The sequence below is a fragment of the Nycticebus coucang genome, chromosome 5, assembly GCF_027406575.1.
Source record: "Nycticebus coucang isolate mNycCou1 chromosome 5, mNycCou1.pri, whole genome shotgun sequence".
Taxonomy (NCBI): Eukaryota; Metazoa; Chordata; class Mammalia; order Primates; family Lorisidae; genus Nycticebus; species Nycticebus coucang.
Genome location: NC_069784.1, coordinates 106,001,260 through 106,021,886, shown reverse-complemented (window position 1 = coordinate 106,021,886; position 20,627 = coordinate 106,001,260). Strand labels below are relative to the sequence as shown.

General features: G+C 34.1%; 1 protein-coding gene across 2 annotated transcripts in view; it reads right to left on the bottom strand.

Annotated features, from left to right (window-relative positions):
• The window catches only part of LAMA2 (laminin subunit alpha 2), a 656,330-nt gene that overhangs the window by 340,958 nt on the left and 294,745 nt on the right, over positions 1-20,627 (bottom strand). For both annotated transcript variants that reach the window (XM_053591647.1, XM_053591648.1), the window contains exon 10: positions 10,810-10,970. In XM_053591647.1, coding sequence (XP_053447622.1) covers positions 10,810-10,970 — 161 coding nt within the window. The remainder of the gene's footprint in view (positions 1-10,809; positions 10,971-20,627) is intronic.

Below are 20,627 nucleotides of genomic sequence, written 5' to 3'. Positions count from 1 at the left end.
TCACTCTAGAGATTAATGTGTCTTTATATCACTACATTTTCTTAAAACCTAATATTCTAATACTCTACATTTACTGTTTGTTTCTAAATTATTATTCTAATTGATTATATTACTAAAAATTAAATATGAATTAATAATAATCACTTAAAATATTTTTATATTCTTACATATTGTGATATTAAAAAATTACCTTCATTTAAGGCAGAGTTCTTAACCTATTGTACTTATTTTTCATTATTATGGAGCCTGTTAAGTCATTTTTTCATAATCATCCCTCTCATGAAATTTTAATGATATGGATATACTTTAAGTACAAATGCCCTGTGTGAATAAGCTTGCCTTATATATAAAATGAATATGATATTTTTGCCTCTCAAGAACCAATTTTTATCCCATTAGAGAGAAAAGTATGCTTTAAACAACACATATTTCCTTCCATTGAACCTTCTTAGCTAAATGTGTAATTAAATATGTTGTGGCCTGCCCTATAAAACATTTATAAAGGCTACTTTTTTTCCTCGTTAGCATTATTTTCCCTAACAACAAAGTTGAATTGGAAGAACATTTAAAATTCTTTTATTTTTGGTTTCTTGAAAACAGATATTGTTGGACTGATATTTTCTTTTTGTCGTAGTACAGTTTGTCTGCAGAGAAATAGACAATAGACTATTTCTACCAACAGACTGTCAATTTATCAGACATGTCCAAATAAGGCAAATGTCTAGCTGTAACCAATCAGCCTATTGCTGTACTTCACTTTTGGGTTTTGTGTATAAATATTGCTTACATTAGGGAGCAGAGCTCTCTGAACCTCTTCTGGTTCTGAATGCTGCCTAAGTCATGAATCTTTTTCTTCTCAATGAATCTAAGTTAAATTTCATTTGTCAAATTTTTTATTTTTGACAAATGAAAAAATTACCTATCCAGCACAATATACAGTGTTCCATGATAGGAACATTAAAAGCCCTGATTTCAGTATTATAACACAATAGTTTCCCTGTATTTGTTCTCATGAAGCTGCTACCTTGTAAATAAGGTACAACTTCAGCAGCATATGATTAATTCTGATTGTTAGTCAACTGGGAATTCTTTTGACAAAGTTGCCAGGAATATCTCCTATGACATTTACGTTATTTCTTGTGATAATTACTTCAGGAATTTCATAGTCATGTTTTGTTGTTTGTGTGTTTTTAGTCACTTACAGGTTTTCTTTCATCTGTTATGGCCTTCATACTGACACATCCCAGTATTAAAAGAAATTAACAAAAGGGAGGCTAATGAGTTAATTAGCAGTATTTGTTGAGTAAGCTTACCCTTAAAACATACTGTTCCAAAGCTAGATAATTAGTAGTTGGTGAGAGAGAAGAAAATGAATAAAAATTAGTTCTCACTTTTCACAAGCTTAGCTTTTAATCTTCTCAAAGAGAACCAGAGGTGGATATCAGTTAAAGTGGCAAAGATAGATTTTATTAACAAACTATTACAATAGGGTAGCAGTTCTCAACCTCTTGACCCCCCCCCTTTGGGGGTCAAACAACCCTTTCACAGGGGTCGCCTAAGACCATCCTGCATATCAGATATTTACATTACAATTCATAACAGTAGAAAAATTATAATTATGAAGTAGCAACAAAAATAATTTTATGGTTGGATGGTCACCACAACATGAGGAACTGTATTAAAGGGTTGCGGAATTAAGAAGGTTGAGAACCACTATAGGGGAAAAAAAGACCCCATCATAGGACTGGGCACCATTTCAAGTACAGCATGAACAAGCGTGGATTTATATCTAAGGAGGAGGTTGGGAGTTTGGTCAGTGGACCATTACTATGAGGAAACATCAGGTTAGGAGAGATTCTTGCAAAATCAACCTAGCAGGATTTTTGTTGAAGGTAGGCCAGGATGATCAGATTTCAAACTGACTAGCAGACTTTTTGCTACAACTGGGCTAGGCTTGAGCACAAGGCCCAAAGATAAGGCCTAGTCAACAAAAGGGCTCAGAGGAGGATGACTAAAGATGGTCAAGGAAAATCTCTGTCAATGTAAAATCTGATTAACACAATATTATTTGAACTGTAGCTATCACAAAAGACCAACTCCTACATGGACTTTTTATGTCAAAATTTTACATCTGTAATTTAGATTCAGTATCAAATGTATAAATTGGTGATTCTTTATAAAATGCCTACGGATCAAGTCTAACAAATTATTGAGCTATCCATTCCTGCACACAAGTGAAAAAGAGGATGGAAATCCAAAAATGAAAATGTTAATGCATTGTAAAAATCCAATTAGAGAGAAAGAATGAAAATTTCTATTTGTGATAAGCAATATAAAAAAAATGTAATCCAGAACGTAGTTATGATTCCATTGATACTTCATACTTGTACCAGGGTTTAAATGTTATAATTATACCTCTGAGAGTTAAACAAGAAAGATTTAATATCACCATTTCCATAGATTGTGAAATGGGGTCAGATAGGTTAAGTTACTATCAAAGGATCACAAGTTTTTGGTTTACTTCCTTCCCTCTGTTTTAGGTCTGAGTCACCCTGCTACCCTCTTACTGTGTGATGATGAAGAGAATATATGGAGTCGGTGTCATCACCGGAGGTAAGATAGACATAAAATAGAACTGCAAATTATAAAAAGCTCATAAAAAGAAAGAAAAAAGGTGTGAAAAGTGATTATGGAAGGAGAATAATATATATCAGGGGATCTGGGGCAGCTTTGCTGAGAAAGAAGAAGTTAAGTTGATCCTTGAAAAATGCCTAGCTAAGCAAAGTGGACTAGAAATGAGGTTTTCTATAGTCTTAATAGAACCTGTAAAATTCCAGAGTTATAAAGAACTTGTTGACTCAAGGAATTTAAGCAACACTGGAAGACAATGACTGAAGCTCGAGAATATTCTGGAGAGGTAAGCCAAGGCCAGGCCACAGGGGCCTGTGAGCCAGTAAATACAGAAGGTACAATAAAAACAAAGCAAAAAAGGTGAAAATACAGAGTTCAATTTCTAGTCTTTTAATTTACTATTTATCTTTCTATTATAAGATTTTGACATAAATAACATCACATGTTCTTGCCTAGATCAAGGTCAATATATATTACTTATAAAATCCTGAAGACTAGCTGACTTTGAATGAATAATATGACATCAAGTACTTGAATAAACAAATACTGAGAGTCAGACAGCATTTATTTTCAATTGACTTGCTATATATCTTATGACTTGATCCTTGTAATTCATATGAGGAGACAGTCACAATTTTTATGAGCGCAAATGTATTCATAAACATTTTATTCTCTTGAGCTGGCCCTGTTTTAATATTTTGAAATATAATGAGCATGATACTCATTAATATCATTTGTCTGAATAATACTATAAAAGAAAACCTTATAAATAAAGGAAATAATACTTTAGTTGATGTTGCATTAAGAATTTCATTTATCTCTTTTTATATCTGGAATTCTTTTTTACCTTCAGTTGAAGAAATTTAAAATAAGGAATTATTTTTGAAAGCATCAGAAAAGTACATATAATATGGCATCCATTATCTATATTTACATTTTACGTGTTTTTGCTTCAGATATGTTTTTAAAGAAATAATGTACACATGGAATTTCATTTCACTTCTGTTCTATTCCCTTTCCTCTTTCTCTAGAGTTACTACTATTGTGAAATTAGTATATGTTATATAAATATATTTAAGTTTTTAAAATTATATATATTGTGTGTCTACAAACAGTACAGAATTGTTTTGTTTTATAACTTGACATAAGTAATACCACACATAATGGTATTTATCTTCTTAAATTTACCTGAAGTTGTTGAAAGTTCTCAATATTTACAAACATAGACATGTTTCATTTTTTTAATTCTTTCTTTGATCAGATTAAATGAAAATATTATGATTTATTTTTGCTATTTATTTGGGACGTTTTAATATTTTTCCTTATTTTTATTATAGTCTACATTGTAGACTATATTATTCTACATTATTATTATTATTATTATCTACATTATTCACCTCTTCTTAGATGTAGAATTGCTGGTTGACATGGTTTCATAATCTTCAAAGTCACTAGATAATGCTATATGGCCCTCCTAAATTATGGTACTATAACAGCAATAGGAAATGGAAACATTTCCATTTCCCCCGATTTTCATTGGTACTTGATGATGATTAGCTGTCTCCTCATATAAATTTTTATGTTCTTAAGTAGCCTTTAAAAATTATCTCCATTTTTAAAACATTTATTTCTAGGTATAATAAAGTTTTTATTGCTATTTTAAATATTTTTCTTACACTCTAGTTGCTTGTCACTGTAGAAATGCTACTTCTTTTTACATATTGATTATTGCAAACTGCAATCTAGTGGAATTCTCTTCTGGGTACAATAAATACATCATTTAATGTTTCTTTAAATTAAGTTGGACTATGAGTAGTAAGAACTCACAGTAAAGCCAATTGCCTGTAAGTTAGGATTTTCCTCTTTGTCTTGCTGGTGGATGGGTTTTCTTTTTGATGTTCTTCAAACTAAGAATTTATAATTATCTTTGATTCATTCTCATTCTTTTCTCCTTCATGATTTCTTGAATATTGTTTCTCCTCAATTTCCTCTAACCTAACTCTTCTTTAGCAACTCCTGCTAAACTTCTGTTGAAATTTATAATTCTTTTATTTCTTTTGAAATTTTTCATTCTATCAGTCAGCTCGGATCCTATTTTCAGATCTTTACGTCCTTATGACGTTTTATAGGTAACTTCCTCAGGTCTGTATTTCTGAATCTTTACCTAGTAATTTCTAATCTCTTATTAACTTATCTAGGGAGTTTTTAATTTCAGTGACCACTCACACAGGGTGCCAAAATGTAACAGCATTTCCAGAAATGTTATCTATGTGACAGCCATGTGTAGCATGGTGTTTGTTCAAAAGATGGTGTTAATCAAATGAATTTTAACATCACCATGTGACAGGCAGGACAGGGAGAGAAAACAGCAGAGGCCAGTGTCGCCGGAGAGCACAAGACCATTGTGAAGTGGTATTGGAAATTCGAGGATATTGTGGACATGTTAGAGAGGAAAGCTCAGTGGCTGCTCCACATGAGATGAGAAAATAATTTTTCTAGACCAAGATTAAGATATAAGAGTATAAGTTTATTTTACCTTTTAGGAAGAGAGAGGGAGTTATGAAGGAAAGAGAGTGGGGAAAGAGAGAGAGAACAAAGAGCAGGGAGATGGCCTGGCAGCATTAAGAAAGAAAGGGAATATGCCCACCCTGAGGTCCAGGGGCCAGCTGAATGCAAGGAGGACAGAGAGAAGAGGAAATTACAGCCACATTCGCAGGTGAGATGTGGTGAAAAGCGGTCATCGCCTTTTCTGCTTTTTTCTCTGGAAAAAGACAGATTTTTTCCAGGCATTTTTGATGCTGAGGCCTGATGGTCTCACCTTCATTGTCTGTCCAGGAGATTTTCAGGAAGCACTTGAAGCTATAGGAACAAATTCTAAAAGGCAAGGGACCTGGTGAAAGTAAAGAGAAGAATTTACATTTCCTTTGTTTGCTGGGCTCCTCAGTGGCTTGTGAAAAGGGAACTCCAAGGGGTGGTGGGGGCAGCTGCTACCCTGTTTCCCCAAAAATAAGACATCCTCCGAAAATAAGACCTACTTACAGGAAAGATAAGACGTCCCCTGAAAATAAGACCTAGCGCATCTTTGGGAGCACACCTTAAAATAAGACACTGTCTTATTTTCAGGGAAACAGGGTAGTATAAGTCTGCTAGGCAGAGAAGGAGAGCAGGCAGAGAGAGATTGATTTTACTCTCTATTATAAAAACTACTTGAATTAATAATTCCTCTATTATTTCACTAGAAATAAAAGCACAGATGGAGGCGTGAGCATGCAACAGAATCTTCAACATGCCTCTGAACTGCATGCATTCAATGTAAGTTTGGTACTGTGTGATGTGCGTAAGGGAAGATCCAGGAGGCCTTACAATGATGCTCAAATGGTAGTAGTTGACCGTAGTCAGAAGTGTCTGGATGCTGATGGTAACCATTCTGAGCACCTTTTGTAATTGCAGAACTCAAATATGATTTGCATTTATCTTTTGCTACTGGTATTATTATCATTTGAACACAGTTTTTTCTTTTCTTAAAATGTGTACAGATTTTTTGGCACACTGTGTTTGTGTGTGTATACATATACAGCATATAAATTTCTAGAAGTTGGAGTTTCTTTTCCAAACCTGTTTATTTTAATATAGTGCCTGTTTAATATTATATTTTCCTATTCTTTTTCTATTCCTGATCTCAGAATCACATTTTAAACATTTTTATGACATATATATAATCACATATTTTTATGATTATACAATTTCTTGAAGATTATTCTTCCTCGTTCTTTGTTTTTGGCATTTGTGGCTACTTGTTTCTTTTTCTAGTTATTCTCCTTTTGTGAACTGCATTGCTTTACCTTGAGTTCATTTTCAATTAAGGCTGTGTGTGTGTGTTTGTGTGTGTGTGTGTGTATTCCCCCCACGCCCCTTTAGGAATACTGTTGGCTTGTCTTCTTGAAGAAGTCTAGCACATAAAAGAAAAATAAAATTGACCCTATTCCCACGTGACACACAGGTTTGGGAATTTGGTCCTGCACAAGGTACTAATCTTTAACCCCCCAGACTCTCAAAGGAAAAATTTCACCTGACACTACAGGCTTGCAGGAAGAATATTCTAGCCCTATTTCACTATCAAAAAGCATTTCTAAGCGTCCCCGATTAAGTGAGTTCAGTTGCAATTTCCCTCTATTGGTTCAAATCCCACTGTCAAGCTACTGAGGGAACTACTACCCTAAACCTTAGCCTTGGTATGGAACTGAGACAAGCTCCCTCCTCGCCCTTCCTCTCCACCTCTCATGATTTTGGTTGCTTATTTTCCTTGAAATTATGCTTAAATTACATTTTAACACTTCCCTAAAATGTCTTCACACTTCAAGAAGTGAGATATATATTTGTTCTAATAACAATTATTAAAAAATTCACATATTATAGAATTAGGAAGTAAATGTACAAATGTTTAAGGTAAAAGCATTTTGGAGATGAATACTTAACATAGAAATTATTTTAAATGTAATTTATGTTATTTCTATCTATAAATAAATACTTATTCAAAGTTACTAATTTTTGGAATGAATATACGTAAATATATGTATATATTCTTCCTATTCAGCAAAAAAATCTGTCATTTTATTTGAATCTAAGTCTTCAGCATCTTCATCTCTCAATAAAATTTTGCTTCTCACATAGCATTTTGATGCATATTGTTTCTTATAATCAGTTGATACATCTACATCAAGTCATGTTTTTGTTAAAGTATAAGTTACCACATTTCTCTTTACATTAATAAGCTCTTTTCAGTATTTAAGTTATAAGTACTTTGTTGAAATACTGGGTTATTATTCTTTTAAATAAGAAGCTACAAGTTCTGACAATTAAGTTCACAAACTTGCCACAGCGTGCTAACATTGATAACGCAGTACAAACAATTTGGTAAGGTTTCATAACCTTGGTATATCAGTGTCTCACAGCTGTGCTCATGTTGACATGTGGGGGTATCTTGCTGAGTGGCATTCAATATCATTGTGTGTTTCTGTGTGCCATTGAAAGAATGTCAGAGCTTGAATTAGAGCAATCAACAAACATTAAATGTTTTGTTAAATTTGGCAAGAGTGGACCTGAAATCAGGAAAACATTAGTCCAAGTTTATGAGGATAATGCTATTATGAGAATGGCAGTGTACAAATGGATTGAACATTTTTTCTGAGGGTAGAGAGTCACTGATGAAGAGAGGTCAGGGTGGCTAGTAATGAGCAGAACTGATGAAAACATTGCAAATATTCGACCAACCAAGAATCAGAATCATTGGCTGAGTGTGAGAAACATAGAAGACCAAGTACACATCAACAGAGAAACAGAAAAATCTTAATGAAAGCCTTAGCATGAGAAAGGTATGTGGGGAAATGGTTCTAAAGAAGCTCACTGATGAACAAAGGCAAAGATGAGTTGAAGTTTTCCAAGACCTTTTGGAGAGGCAAGTAGATGTTTTGGACCATGTCATGACTGGTGATGAAACACGGGTGTACTATGATCCCAAAACAAAGCACCAAAGTACATAATGGAAGCCAGCCAATTCTCCATGACCAATAAAGTTCCATCAGTCTAAATCAAGAGTCAGAATGATATTGCTAAACTTTTTGTTATCAGAGGGATTATTCATAATGAATTTGTATCAAATGAACAACCAGTAACCAAGTTTACTATTTGTAAGTATTGAAAACAACCTGAACTTTTTGCAAAAGTCATGATTCTTGCATCATGACAGTGCACCTGCTTACATGGCATTGTCTTTGAGGGAGGTTTTAGCCAGTAAACAAATAACTATTGGAACACAATCACTACTCACCTGATCTGGCCCTCAGTAACTTTTTTTCCCTGCCTAAAGACAAAGGAAATATTGAAGGGAAGATATTTTGATAACATTCAGGACATCAAGGGTAATACGATGACAACTTTGATGGCCATTCCAGAAAAAGAGTTCCAAAATTGCTATGAAGGGTGGACTGGGCACTGGCCTCAGTGCAGAGCTTCCCAATGGGAGTACCTCAAAGGTGACTGTAGTGATATTCGGTGAGGAGGTACGTAACACTTTTTTTAGGTTGATTTCACTGATTTAATTGTCAGACCTCATATAGCCATTCATTTATATATGCTGTGATATATTGTAAAATTACTGTGATTTTATGATATAATGTGTGATATAATTCATATATTATATGGAAATAAATTGTGATTTTTAACTTATGTAGATACTTTATGAAAGTTGCTTTCTGCAAGTTTTTATCCTAAAAAAATGTAGTTTATAAGAACTTAACAGTTTTCTATTTTTAAAATCACATGGTTGAAAGGCCTTCCTTTTAATGATGTTATTTACTTAATTTTTCACTCTCTTTTATGATTTAATTGCTGTTTATTGTTGCAGTTTAATTGTGTATGTAGAGTATCAAGCATCTTTGCAGGAGACATTTCTCTTTTAGGATTATAATCAGTCTCAGTACAATATTGAGTCAGGCAGAGAATAGGAGATAAGCAGCTCTAGGGGCTTCCCCTTAGAGCTCTGCTAATTGCTGCACTGTCTAGTTCTAGGCTTTCTTGCAATATATTTACAAAAGGGAATGAACCTGTGTGCTTCTGTTCCTTACAGATAGGTACTAGACATTGCCATGTTATGAATAGTAGGTGTATAAAAACGCTTCCCTTTTTTCTTCCCTGTTTGATTTCTAAATTCTAGAGACTTGGGAGGTATCACTTCTATTTTAAGATTAGTGTTATCTGTCCTTTATTTGAGAAAGTGGTAAAGGTTGGAGATTTCGCGGAGCTTTACAAAGAATAAAGCACACATACAACATGTTTTGATAAATATTAGAGTAGGTGTACTAAGAGTCTGCAAGACTGACCAAAAAGACTTTCGAGATGGAGAAGGGAGGTGTCCTTAAGTGAGCAGTCATTCTCAGACTACAATACAATCTTGGTCTTTACCAGAGCAATTTTTCATTTCAGATAATATTGGAATGAAATGGAATAGATCTAGAAAATTACTATATTCAGCACATGGCAAGTCTCTGCCACAGACTTACAGACTTTCTGTTTCTTTGTGTAGACAGGCATTTTATTGTTTCAGTAGTTCAAAATAGGTACCTAAATTGCCCATGATGTAGCATACATCTGTTATGAAACTATTATAATAATTAGCTTGATATTTCAGACATTCTTGTTCTGATACAAACACACTTAACATTTGATCCTACTAATTGCCATTTACATTAGGGATTAATGTCTGTATACACATATAGGCCCACATGTATCACCCATAAGCACATAATATTTTACATCTGTCTAGATAAGACTATTAATTTAATAAATAAAATACTTTTAATAGGTTCTATCTTTATTGAAAACAAAGGAAGAAAGAAGATCTTCATTTCTATATAAGTATGGCATGCTAACTTTTTGCAAGAATTGTTCATTCTCTCAACTAATGTAGCTGTCTACGGTCTGATTCAAATGTTATGGAACTGATTACTACAGCTAGAGCAGATCAGTCTTCTTATTTTAGATTTATGCTGCCTGTATGATTCCTCTACAATGTATAAGCTGCAGATATGTTAAAAAGATGTGTTTTTAGTTCAGCCTATACAACAAATGAGGTTGCATTTCTGAAAAAATTTGAGGGAGAAAATATTGAACCTTTAATCAATTTCACAAAGGCTTCACACATTTCTCATAATTAAACAGAAGAGCTGTGAACATGACACGTATTTTAAAACCTATCTGGATTCAGAGTTCTGAAGATTAAAATCTAGAATGAAACTCTTGATATAATTATTTTCAGAATCAAATGCAAAATAAATCTGAGGTCTTTAAGGGCTGATATTTTTAGTGCTATATATTTTTTAAATTAACAGACTACTTGGACAATGGAGGGGAAAGTGCTTTTGGTATAAAATGTCACAGACTCCTAAGGTGATTTATTGTCTGTGAATTTGTAGGTTTTCAGATAAATGCCCAGGGCCTTATAAACTCTTTGCTGCAGTGAACCTGGAAGGCATTTAAAGACACTTACAGGAATACCACAGACAGAATACATAGTAGATATTTACAGGAGATGTTACAATTGCTTAATGTTAGCAGACATAATAGAGAAGCCAAGGAAAGTAACCTCTTCCTTGACAGTGACATTACTGGAAGACAACGTACCTTGCAATTACAGGGCCCAAAACAAGGGTCCTCATTTGTGCTGCCTGAGCCACTGCAGTTACAGGGTTTGCAGTCTGGGTAGCCCACGTAGCCCCTGGCACAACGACCACAGCTCACTCCTCCAAAGCCAGTTTTGCAATGGCAGGACCCAGGTGCCAGTCCTAAGGGAAGATGAGCCAAACATTAACATTTTTAAAACAAATGCATAATTTAGTTTTTATAGTTTCAATTACAATATGTAGCTAAAAGACTATTTTGGCACAAAAATTAGATTTTCACTGTACATCAATAAAGTTAAAACCAAAGATATAATATAGAGTTTAATTAGAAGCTAGCTATGGTATGCTAACAGCATCTTCTACTCAAAGCATCTACCAAAACTCAGGCTACGGAAAAACTGTAACAATGATCAAGGAGTAATTTCCACAACGCTTAGGCTAATGACATCATATTGAGAAGTATAAACAGTAATTGGTGTATACATCATGCTCATAAAACAAGCCTGCCCCACCGTACTATCACAAGATGAAAAACAGCCTTGGAAATAAAGATACATTACTTAAAATAACAGTTCAACAATAATAATATTAAGACCAACATCACTGGCAATATTATTAAAGACAAGACACAGACGTGTCGGGTGTGTGTGGATATTTTATGGAGAGGGAGAAATAGATGAAGGAAATGAAAGTAATTTAAATTTACGTTTTTTCCCATAGAGATTCAAAAGACAATTTTTATTCATGCTTTTGATTAGAAAACTAGAAAAAAAATCAAAGCAAATGAATACAAGATACAGATGTTCATAAGTTGGAAAAAGATAAGGGCAAATCAATAAAGTATAATCCATTAAGAAAAAGAAAGGAGAAAAAAAGAAGAAAAGAGGGGAAACATTGTGGTGAGAAAGCATAAAACAGAATGAAAAAAATGTTGTCAAACAGACATGCTAGATACATATAAATGTGTTAAACAGTCTCACTGTCCTTATTAAAACATGCCCATGTGCTGTGTATTAGACATGTGAAAATTTACCAGAAACATTAAAAATAAAAGAATATATGTACTAGAAAAGCATATAGACCGAAGAAATAATTGAAGTCATATTCATTAGGGCCAAAGTCAAATTCAAACACAATAGATTCAATCATTCATTTTACATTAACAAAGATACAATATGAACATGACTTGTTAATACATTTCTTCTTCAATCAAACACTAATTAAAAGTACAAAAATATATAGAAAACAAAAGTATAGAAAATCAAAGAAAAATTATTCCAACATCAATGACTGAGAATGATATTAACCTACCCATCTTAAATGTTTACAAATAATAATAAAATAATCATAGAAAGTTAAATAAACTAATGATACTGAACAGGTTGAAGTATTTCCTGTAGAGCTGGTCTTCTTATGGAAAATTTCCTCAGTGTTTACATATCAGTAAAAGATTTGATTTCTCTCAATTTTAAAGCTTAGCTTAGTGGGATATAGAGCTCTGGGCTGGAAATTGTTCTGTTTAAGTAGATTAAAGGTAGATGACCATTGTCTTCTGGCTTGAAAAGTTTCATTAGAGAAGTCCGCCGTCACTCTGATGGATTTGCCCCTGTAGGTCAGTTGGTACTTACTCCTGGTAACTTGCAAAATCTTTTCTTTTGTCTTTACTTTAGATAGGTTCATCACAATGTGTCTTGGAGAAGCTCTATTTGAGTTGAGGCGACCAGGGGACTGATATCCCTCTGAAAGGAGTATGTCAGAATCTTTGGTGATATTTGGGAAATTTTCATTTATAATATTCTCTAGAATGACTTCCATTCCTCTGGGGCATTCTTCTTCCCTTTCTGGGATACCTATAACTCATATGTTTAAACCCTTCATAAGGTCCCTTAATTCTGTCAGTGAACATTCTGCTTTTTCTCTCTTCATTTCTGTCTCTTTAACTATCTGAGTTATCTCAAGAGCTTTATCCTTTACCTCTGAGATTCTTTCTTCTGCATGATCTAATCTGTTGTTGATACTTTCTATTGCATCTTTAAGTTCCCCAATTGACTGCTTCAGTTCCTTCAGCTCTGCGATATCCTTTTTAAATTCTTCATATCATTCATCTCTTATTTGATTCTGCTTTTGGATTTCCTTTTGGTTACTTTCTACTGTCTCAGCAATTTCCTTCATTGTTTTTTGATTGTTTTCCACTTTCTCAGCAATTTCCTTCATTGTTTTCATCATCTGTATTTTAAATTCCCCTTATATCATTTCTAACATTTCTTTATAGGTGGAATCCTCTGCCGTAGCTACCTCACAGTCCCTTGAAGTGCTTGCTCTAGACTGGTATTTCATGTTGCCAGGATTTTTCTATTGATTCTTCTTCATGAGTGTTTTCTTATATCTGTTTCCTTGCCCTAATTTTTCTTTCACTTCCTCTTGCTCTTTAAGTTACTGTGCCTCTGGCCTAAAGTTTTAATGAGTCCTTTTGGTACAGGAACAGAAGGATGAGAAGATTGAAGAGCAAGAAGGGAAAAAAAGATTTCAAAAAGAAAGAAAAAATAGAAGTGAGAGAAGGTGAGTAAAAGGAAATATTGACAAAAAAGAAGAGAGGCACCAAAAGAAGGAAACAGGAGTAATATGGGTGTATAGAAGGGTATTTTGACCCAAGCTTTAAAACCCCCAACCTCTGAGGGTGCTGGGTTGGGTGGGTCCCTTGAGGTCAGCAACTCTTTGCCAGCCTGATCAGACACACCTACCTCCACCAAGTAGAGAGGAAAGACAAAAATACTATAAATCAAACTGAAAATTATGAAACCCAAAGAAAGGAAATATCAGAGGACTTTAACAAATGGAAGAACATACCATGCTCATGGCTAGGAAGAATGCACATTGTTAAAATGTCTATACTTCCCAGAGCAAGCTACCGATTCAAGGCCATCCCTATTAAAATACCAACATCCTATATTCAAGACTTGGAAAAAAATGATTCTGTATTTTGTATAGAACCAGAAAAAAATCCCATATAGCTAAGGCAGTTCTTAGTAATAAAAACAAAGCTGGGGGCATCACTATATCAGATTTTAGGCTGTACTACAAAGCCTTAGTGGTCAAGACAACATGGCACTGGCACAAAAATAGAGACATAGACATTTGGAATCGAATAGAAAACCAGGAAATGAAACCAACAACTTACAACCACCTAATCCTCAATAAACCAAACAAGAACGTACACTGGGGGAAAGACTCCCTAGTCAATAAATGGTGCTGGGAGAACTGGATATCCACACAGAAAAGACTGAAACTGGACCCGCACCTTTCTCCACTCACAAAAATTGATTCCAGATGGATAAAGGACTTAAATTTAAGGCATGAAACAATAAAAATCCTCAAAGAAAGCATAGGAAAAACACTGGAAGATACCGGTCTGGAGAAAGACTTCATGAAGAAGATTGCCATGGCAATAGCAACAACAAAAATAAACAAATGGGATTTAATTAAACTGAAAATCTTCTGTATAGCTAAGGAGACAACAAGCAAAGCAAACAGACAACATACCCAATGGTAAATAATATTTGCATATTTTGAATCAGACAAAAGCTTAATAACTAGGATCTATAGAGAACTTGAATTAATCCACATGATAAAAAGCCAACAATCCCATACATCAATGGAGAAGAAAAATGAACAGAACCTTCTCTAAAGAAGACAGACAAATGGCTAGTAAATATATGAAAAAATGTTCATCATCCCTAATTATTAAAGAAATGCAAATTAAAACCACCCTGAGATATCATCTAACCCCAGAGAAAATGGCTCACATCACACAATCTCAAAACTGCAGATGCTGGCGCGGATGTGGAGAGAAACACTTTTACACTTCTGGTGGGACTGTAAACTAATACAACCTTTTTGGAAGGAAGTATGGAGAAACCTCAAAGAACTCAACCTAAACCTCCTGTTTGATCCTGCAATCCCATTACTGGGCATCTATCCAGAAGAAAAAAATAAAAACAGCAAACCTTTTATTATAAAGACACTTGTACTAGACTGTTTATTGCAGCTCAAATTGCAATCACCAAAATGTGCAAACAGCCTACATGCCCCTCAACCCAGGAATGTATTGGCAAGCTGTGGTATATGTATACCATGGAATACTATTCAGCCATTAAAAAGAAATGGAGATTTTGCAGCATTTGTATTAACCTGGATGGAGGTGGAACACATTATTCTTAGTGAAGCATCACAGGAATGAAGAAGCATGAATCCTATGTATTCAACTTTGATATGAGCACAATTAATGACATAGTGAGGGAAGGGGAGAGCAGACAGAGAGAGAAGGTGGGAAGGGATGGGGGAAAGGAAAAGAAAAAAAAAAAAGAAAAGAAAAGAGTGACTAATTCTCACATAAGTTGGATTTAATTTTGACCAAAGTACATTATTTGAACAATAATTTTTTATTCAACTTGTTATAATGTTGTTTAGGAAATTGCATCCTCATTTATAAGTGAAACATGTTTGTAATTTCCCTTTATAATAATATATTTTTTCAATTTTAATATCAGGTATATCCAGATGAAGTAGAATGATTTTGAAGTATTTCTTCATTTTCTATTGTCTATAATCTTTTGGCATGATCTGTTTTTTGAAATTATCTTCCATTTTTATTTATAAATATTAGTTGTCTATTTTTTAAAAAAAAGAATGCAATTGAAATAAAGATAGAAGAAGGTCTGGAAATAATAATGAATAAATAATAAAAAGTTTTGTTAAAAAGACCAAACTCTTAGATCTATATACATATCTACATAACATAGGTGGATTTTACTATGTGTAAATTATAACTCGATAAACTGTCCTCAAAAAAAGGAAAATAAATAAACTAATAATGCTGAATTATATATTATATGGCATATAACTACAAATATTCACCATAGATCATCACCTACTAACATACAAAAATGTTCTATTTATCAAAGCAGAAATCATCTAAGGTCAAGACTTTAATTGCAAATTCAAAGAGAGGAACATAGCAACGTTTATTGGGTATAAAAAAACTATAGCCAAAATAAACTTATACAAAAATAGTTCTGTTATTTTTTTAAATGTTAATTTTTTCTTTTTTTTTTTCTTTTTTTTGAGACAGAGTCTTACTGTGTTGCCCTCGGTAGAGTGCCGTGGCATCACATCTCACAGCAACCTCAAACTCTTGGGCTTAAGATTCTCTTGCCTCAGCCTCCTGAGTAGCTGGGACTACAGGTGCTCACTGCAAAACCTGGCTATTTTTTTGTTTCTAGGTTTGAACCCACCAGCCCTGGTGCACATGGCTGGCCCCCTACCAACTGAGCTATGGGCACCACACCAAAAATGAGTTAATTAAATTTGAATTCTTGTAATTATAAAAAAAAATCAGAAAAGCAAAATGAACACCACAGGAAAGAAGAGAGATTTGAAAACTAGAAAGAAAAGCAAAAAGGAAACTTTAATGAAGCCAATCAAGATCCCAAAAGGGAACAATTATCAAAAAACTACCAAAAATGTTCTAATACAAGTTAAATTTTATAGATTTTTTTTCAGAATTTAAAATTTTTACGGGTATATAAAAATGGAAAACTATGTCATTCAGGGTATGCTAACAAAAACTTCTTACAAATGTAACAAAGAAAATCTAAAATAAACACAATCACTTCTAAGACTTAACTAAGCCTTTGTTTGATGCTAGCCATTATATGCATACTTATAGCATTACATGCTACATATGGTTTAATTCAATTATCAGTCAAAAACATCAATATGAAATATAACACTATTATTTCTCCAACTTTACAGATGAGGAAACTGAATCACAGAGTTATTAAGTGACTTGCCAACGTAGCACCACTGTCTAGTGTCAGATCCTTAGCCAATTTAACTTATAAATCCTGAAAAAAAGGATATATAAAATAGGCACCAAACTGAATGCTAAAGTACATTAAAAGGATCTTCTATTATGACCAAATAGAATGTATTCTGGTAATTATAAATATTGTTTAATATTTTTCACTATTGTGATAATTCATTTTGGAGAATGGCCTCCGAATCCAAGAATGGAAAAATAAACACCGCATGTACTCATTACTAAACCGAAACTAATTGCTCAGCACTTGTCAGTTCATATGGAAGCCAAATTCAATGAAATTCAAGTAGGGGGTGGGGGAAAAAGGGATGGGTAAATTCCTATCCAACAGGGGGTACATTGCACGGGCATACTGTACGCTTTCTGGAATAAGGACATACCTATAACTATAACTTTATTCACACAAATAAACAAACTATGCAACCAAAATATATGTATCCTTATAAAACTCTGAAATTTAAAAAAAATTGTTTAATATTATAAGTTCATTTTTAAATGTAACACATCAATAGATCAAATGAGAAAGAAGTCTGATAATTGCAATAAATTTGCAAAAGCATGAAAAATTTAACATTTATATCCGATATTAACTTTTCTAGAAATTTAGACTAAATGTATAGGTTTTCCATGTAATAAATAGTCTCTATCCCTACTTTTGTGTTGGAAAATTTTGTGGACTAGATGTCCAAAGACCCCTACTTGTTCATAAGAGTTGAAGATAAAGAAAAAGTTAAAAATAGATAGATAATAGACAATAGAATAGTTGTGCTTGTATGAAATAAAGACACTCATTAGAGGTGAGAAACCCCAAAACCAACTTCCAGGGAGGTAAGTCGGTATCTCTTTAAGCCAGTATCTCTTCTGGAGTTGACAGGCAAATTATAATGAAGTAAACGAGAGTTCATGGAGCATGGTTTCACAGAACAACAACAAAAATCCTTGATCCTACACAAGCAAGGGGATCAGTATCAGAGAACATAAATTCAAGGCTTCTGAAAGAGCAAACTAGGACATACACACATGTGCATGCGCACATACACAAAACATTCACACAATTATGAAATTACAGAGCATGTAAGTAATCCAATAGGAAATATTAAAATGTATGATAATCTTAGCATAGTGTTATTATTGTAGCCAAAGAATTTTATCTAAATTTTGATAGCTGCACATACAAAAATTTGTTAAGTTTTATATATATTAGAAATTCTTATCAATAACAGTCATACACCAAGCATATCAGGAAATTCTTTAGAATAAATATGACATATTGTTTTTAATATTTTTAAAAACTCTTAAAAATAGATGGAGGAAAAACTACTTACACCTAAAGGAAATGAAGGAAACAAAAAGAAAATTTCCAAAAGAAATACCTTTGTATTTCCTTAGTAATCAAGTTAATGTCAATAAAACACGGGCTTATCACTTTCCACTATCTGGCTGTACAATATGACTAAGAAGTTGAAATCATTAAACTACATTTTAGACTTTTTCCTAAAGAGGTTATCAGACTAAGCATGAAGACAAAAATGTATTATAGGTAGGCATCCAATTTTGCAACTCAAATCTATACTGAAAAATATGTATCTAATTATAATATTATAAATCTTCATCATTACATTTTAATTTTGAAGTATAAGATTTGCAGCTCTAGAACCAAATATTACTGTTAAAAATAGATATTTACGCTTTTTACTTAACATGATAAAAATATCATAGAAAAAAATACCTACTAAAAATATGTGGATGGTGGAAAGAAGGAGAGAGGTGCTATAAATAAAACATTTCTTCTTCTTTCAAGATGGATAGAGTTAATCAACAATATTTAATGGGGACAAAACACTGATAATATTATTATTTAGATATTAAGTATAATTCATGAAAGAACAAAATAGAAGAAAAGGCTCAGTATATTAAAATTGGAAATGAAGCTGGGATAAAGAGATTGAAGGGGACGCCATTGTTACTTATTTTATTCCCTTCCTTACTGTTAAAATGTATTTTGGTATGGGGTGTTTGTGTAATAATTGAAAAATATTTATATGAAATAGTCCTCATTGGAGCATGGTTACAATAAACAAAAATTTGAAACAATCATACTGGCTGTATAATGTTGAGTAGGTAAATAAAATTATGGCACAATCATATGATGATATATTATTTAGGTGCTAAACCTGGATTTCAGACAAATTTTTTAACATATCTGGGGAAAACTCATCAGGTAGACTTAAAAGTAGCAACATCAAAAATTTCTCCATGCATTATGAGAAAATATACAAAACTGTTAATAGTGATAACTGCTGAATTGCATATTTATTTTTCCACTTTTTTATTTTTTAATAACTTTTTGGTGATAATAAATTATTATAAACATTGGGGAAGGGAGAGTTAAATGACATTACTAAAAATAATGTGATTTAGTTGTTACCAAATTAAAGAAAGGCAAAAAAAATGACTTTAGTAATTCATCATTTGACTATTAAAATGCATCAGGTTTTAGAAATCTTTCAAGATTTAAGACTTTATGTAGTACTCAAATTGATAATTTTATAGTTTTGTAAAGAGATCAGGTAAGATAAACTGTGCCAAAGAAATACTGCATTTTTTTAACTCTCACCCACTGAAGAAAAAAGCCTACTTTGTTGCCATGATTTATTTTAGTCTTTCCAAAAAACAGAATTCACTTTTCGAGATAGAAGGAAACTGTTCCAGATACATTCCATGAATTTTCTACTTAAACATGGCGAGCAACTTTTCTCGAACTCCCAAATGTTTTGTATAAAGAGTTATGCTGAACTTGATTCCTTTGTGTTTGGAGCCCATTGTGAGTTTCATTCCTCAAAGAAATTATTTGGTGAAATTTGTGTCAGCCTCTTTCCATTCATTAACTCAGAACTACGCCTTCTTTAGTCTTTGGTGCATTTGTTGCTTTCTCTAATATTGCCTATATCTCCATGTGCTGTCTCTTCTATTTGCTCTTCCCACTACAGCACATAACCCCCTCACTGTCAATGTCATCTCATGCTAGAATCCATAGAAGCTACAAAACAATCTAAAAATCAACAACAGGAGGGGAGGAGACAAGATGGCTGATGGAAGCCAGCTCCACAGTCCAGAAGGAGAGTTAAAGGACAAAAATTTAGCAAGTAACCTGGTGGATTTGAGCTGCACTAAGAGAAAAGGTTGAAGAATGCACGTGAACCCCGCTGAGGCAAGCTGCGACCACAAGGATACAAACAAAAGGTACAAAATCCATCACCAAGCTGACGGGAGTCCCCTCTCCCATGAGAATGGCTCTGAGTGCCCCACAAACAATCGGGCAGAGTTCAAAGGTCCTCCCACTACACTCCAGTCCAGTTTTTAGAGGGTCTGTTACACGGGACAGACCCTCTAAAAACTGGACCTACCCTATTAGGGTGCCATGGCATCCTCCTGCCAGGCATAAAACTGTATAAAACTGTATATAGTCTCTACCTGGAATTCTGAGCTCCCAGCACTCCCCTCCACTCACACTGAGGTCTGGAGGCCAGTCCTCCAGAAGTTCAGAGTCTTGGGTGATTTCTCGAGGGGTGTGGACAGTGCCTGGACTGCAGCTGGTCGGCGCCAGCTCCGGGGCATGGGAGTGAGGAGAGGACTGTTGGCTGAGAGGGGACCGCACCAGAGCGGCGGTTCCCTGAGGCACAGTGTGACAGCCATCTTTTGGCAACAATACGGCCAGGCATAAAACTGTGTAAAACTGTGTGTGTTCTCTGCCCACAACCCTGGGCTCCCAGCGCTCCCCTCCGCTCTCGCTCCAAGGTCTGCAGGCCTGTCCCCCAGGAGTCCAGACTCTTGGGCAATTGCTCGAGGGATGTGGACAGTGCCGGGGCTGCAGCTCGTCGGTGCAGACTCTGGGGCATGGGAGTGGAGAGAGGACGGTTGGCTGGAAGGGAGCTGCACCG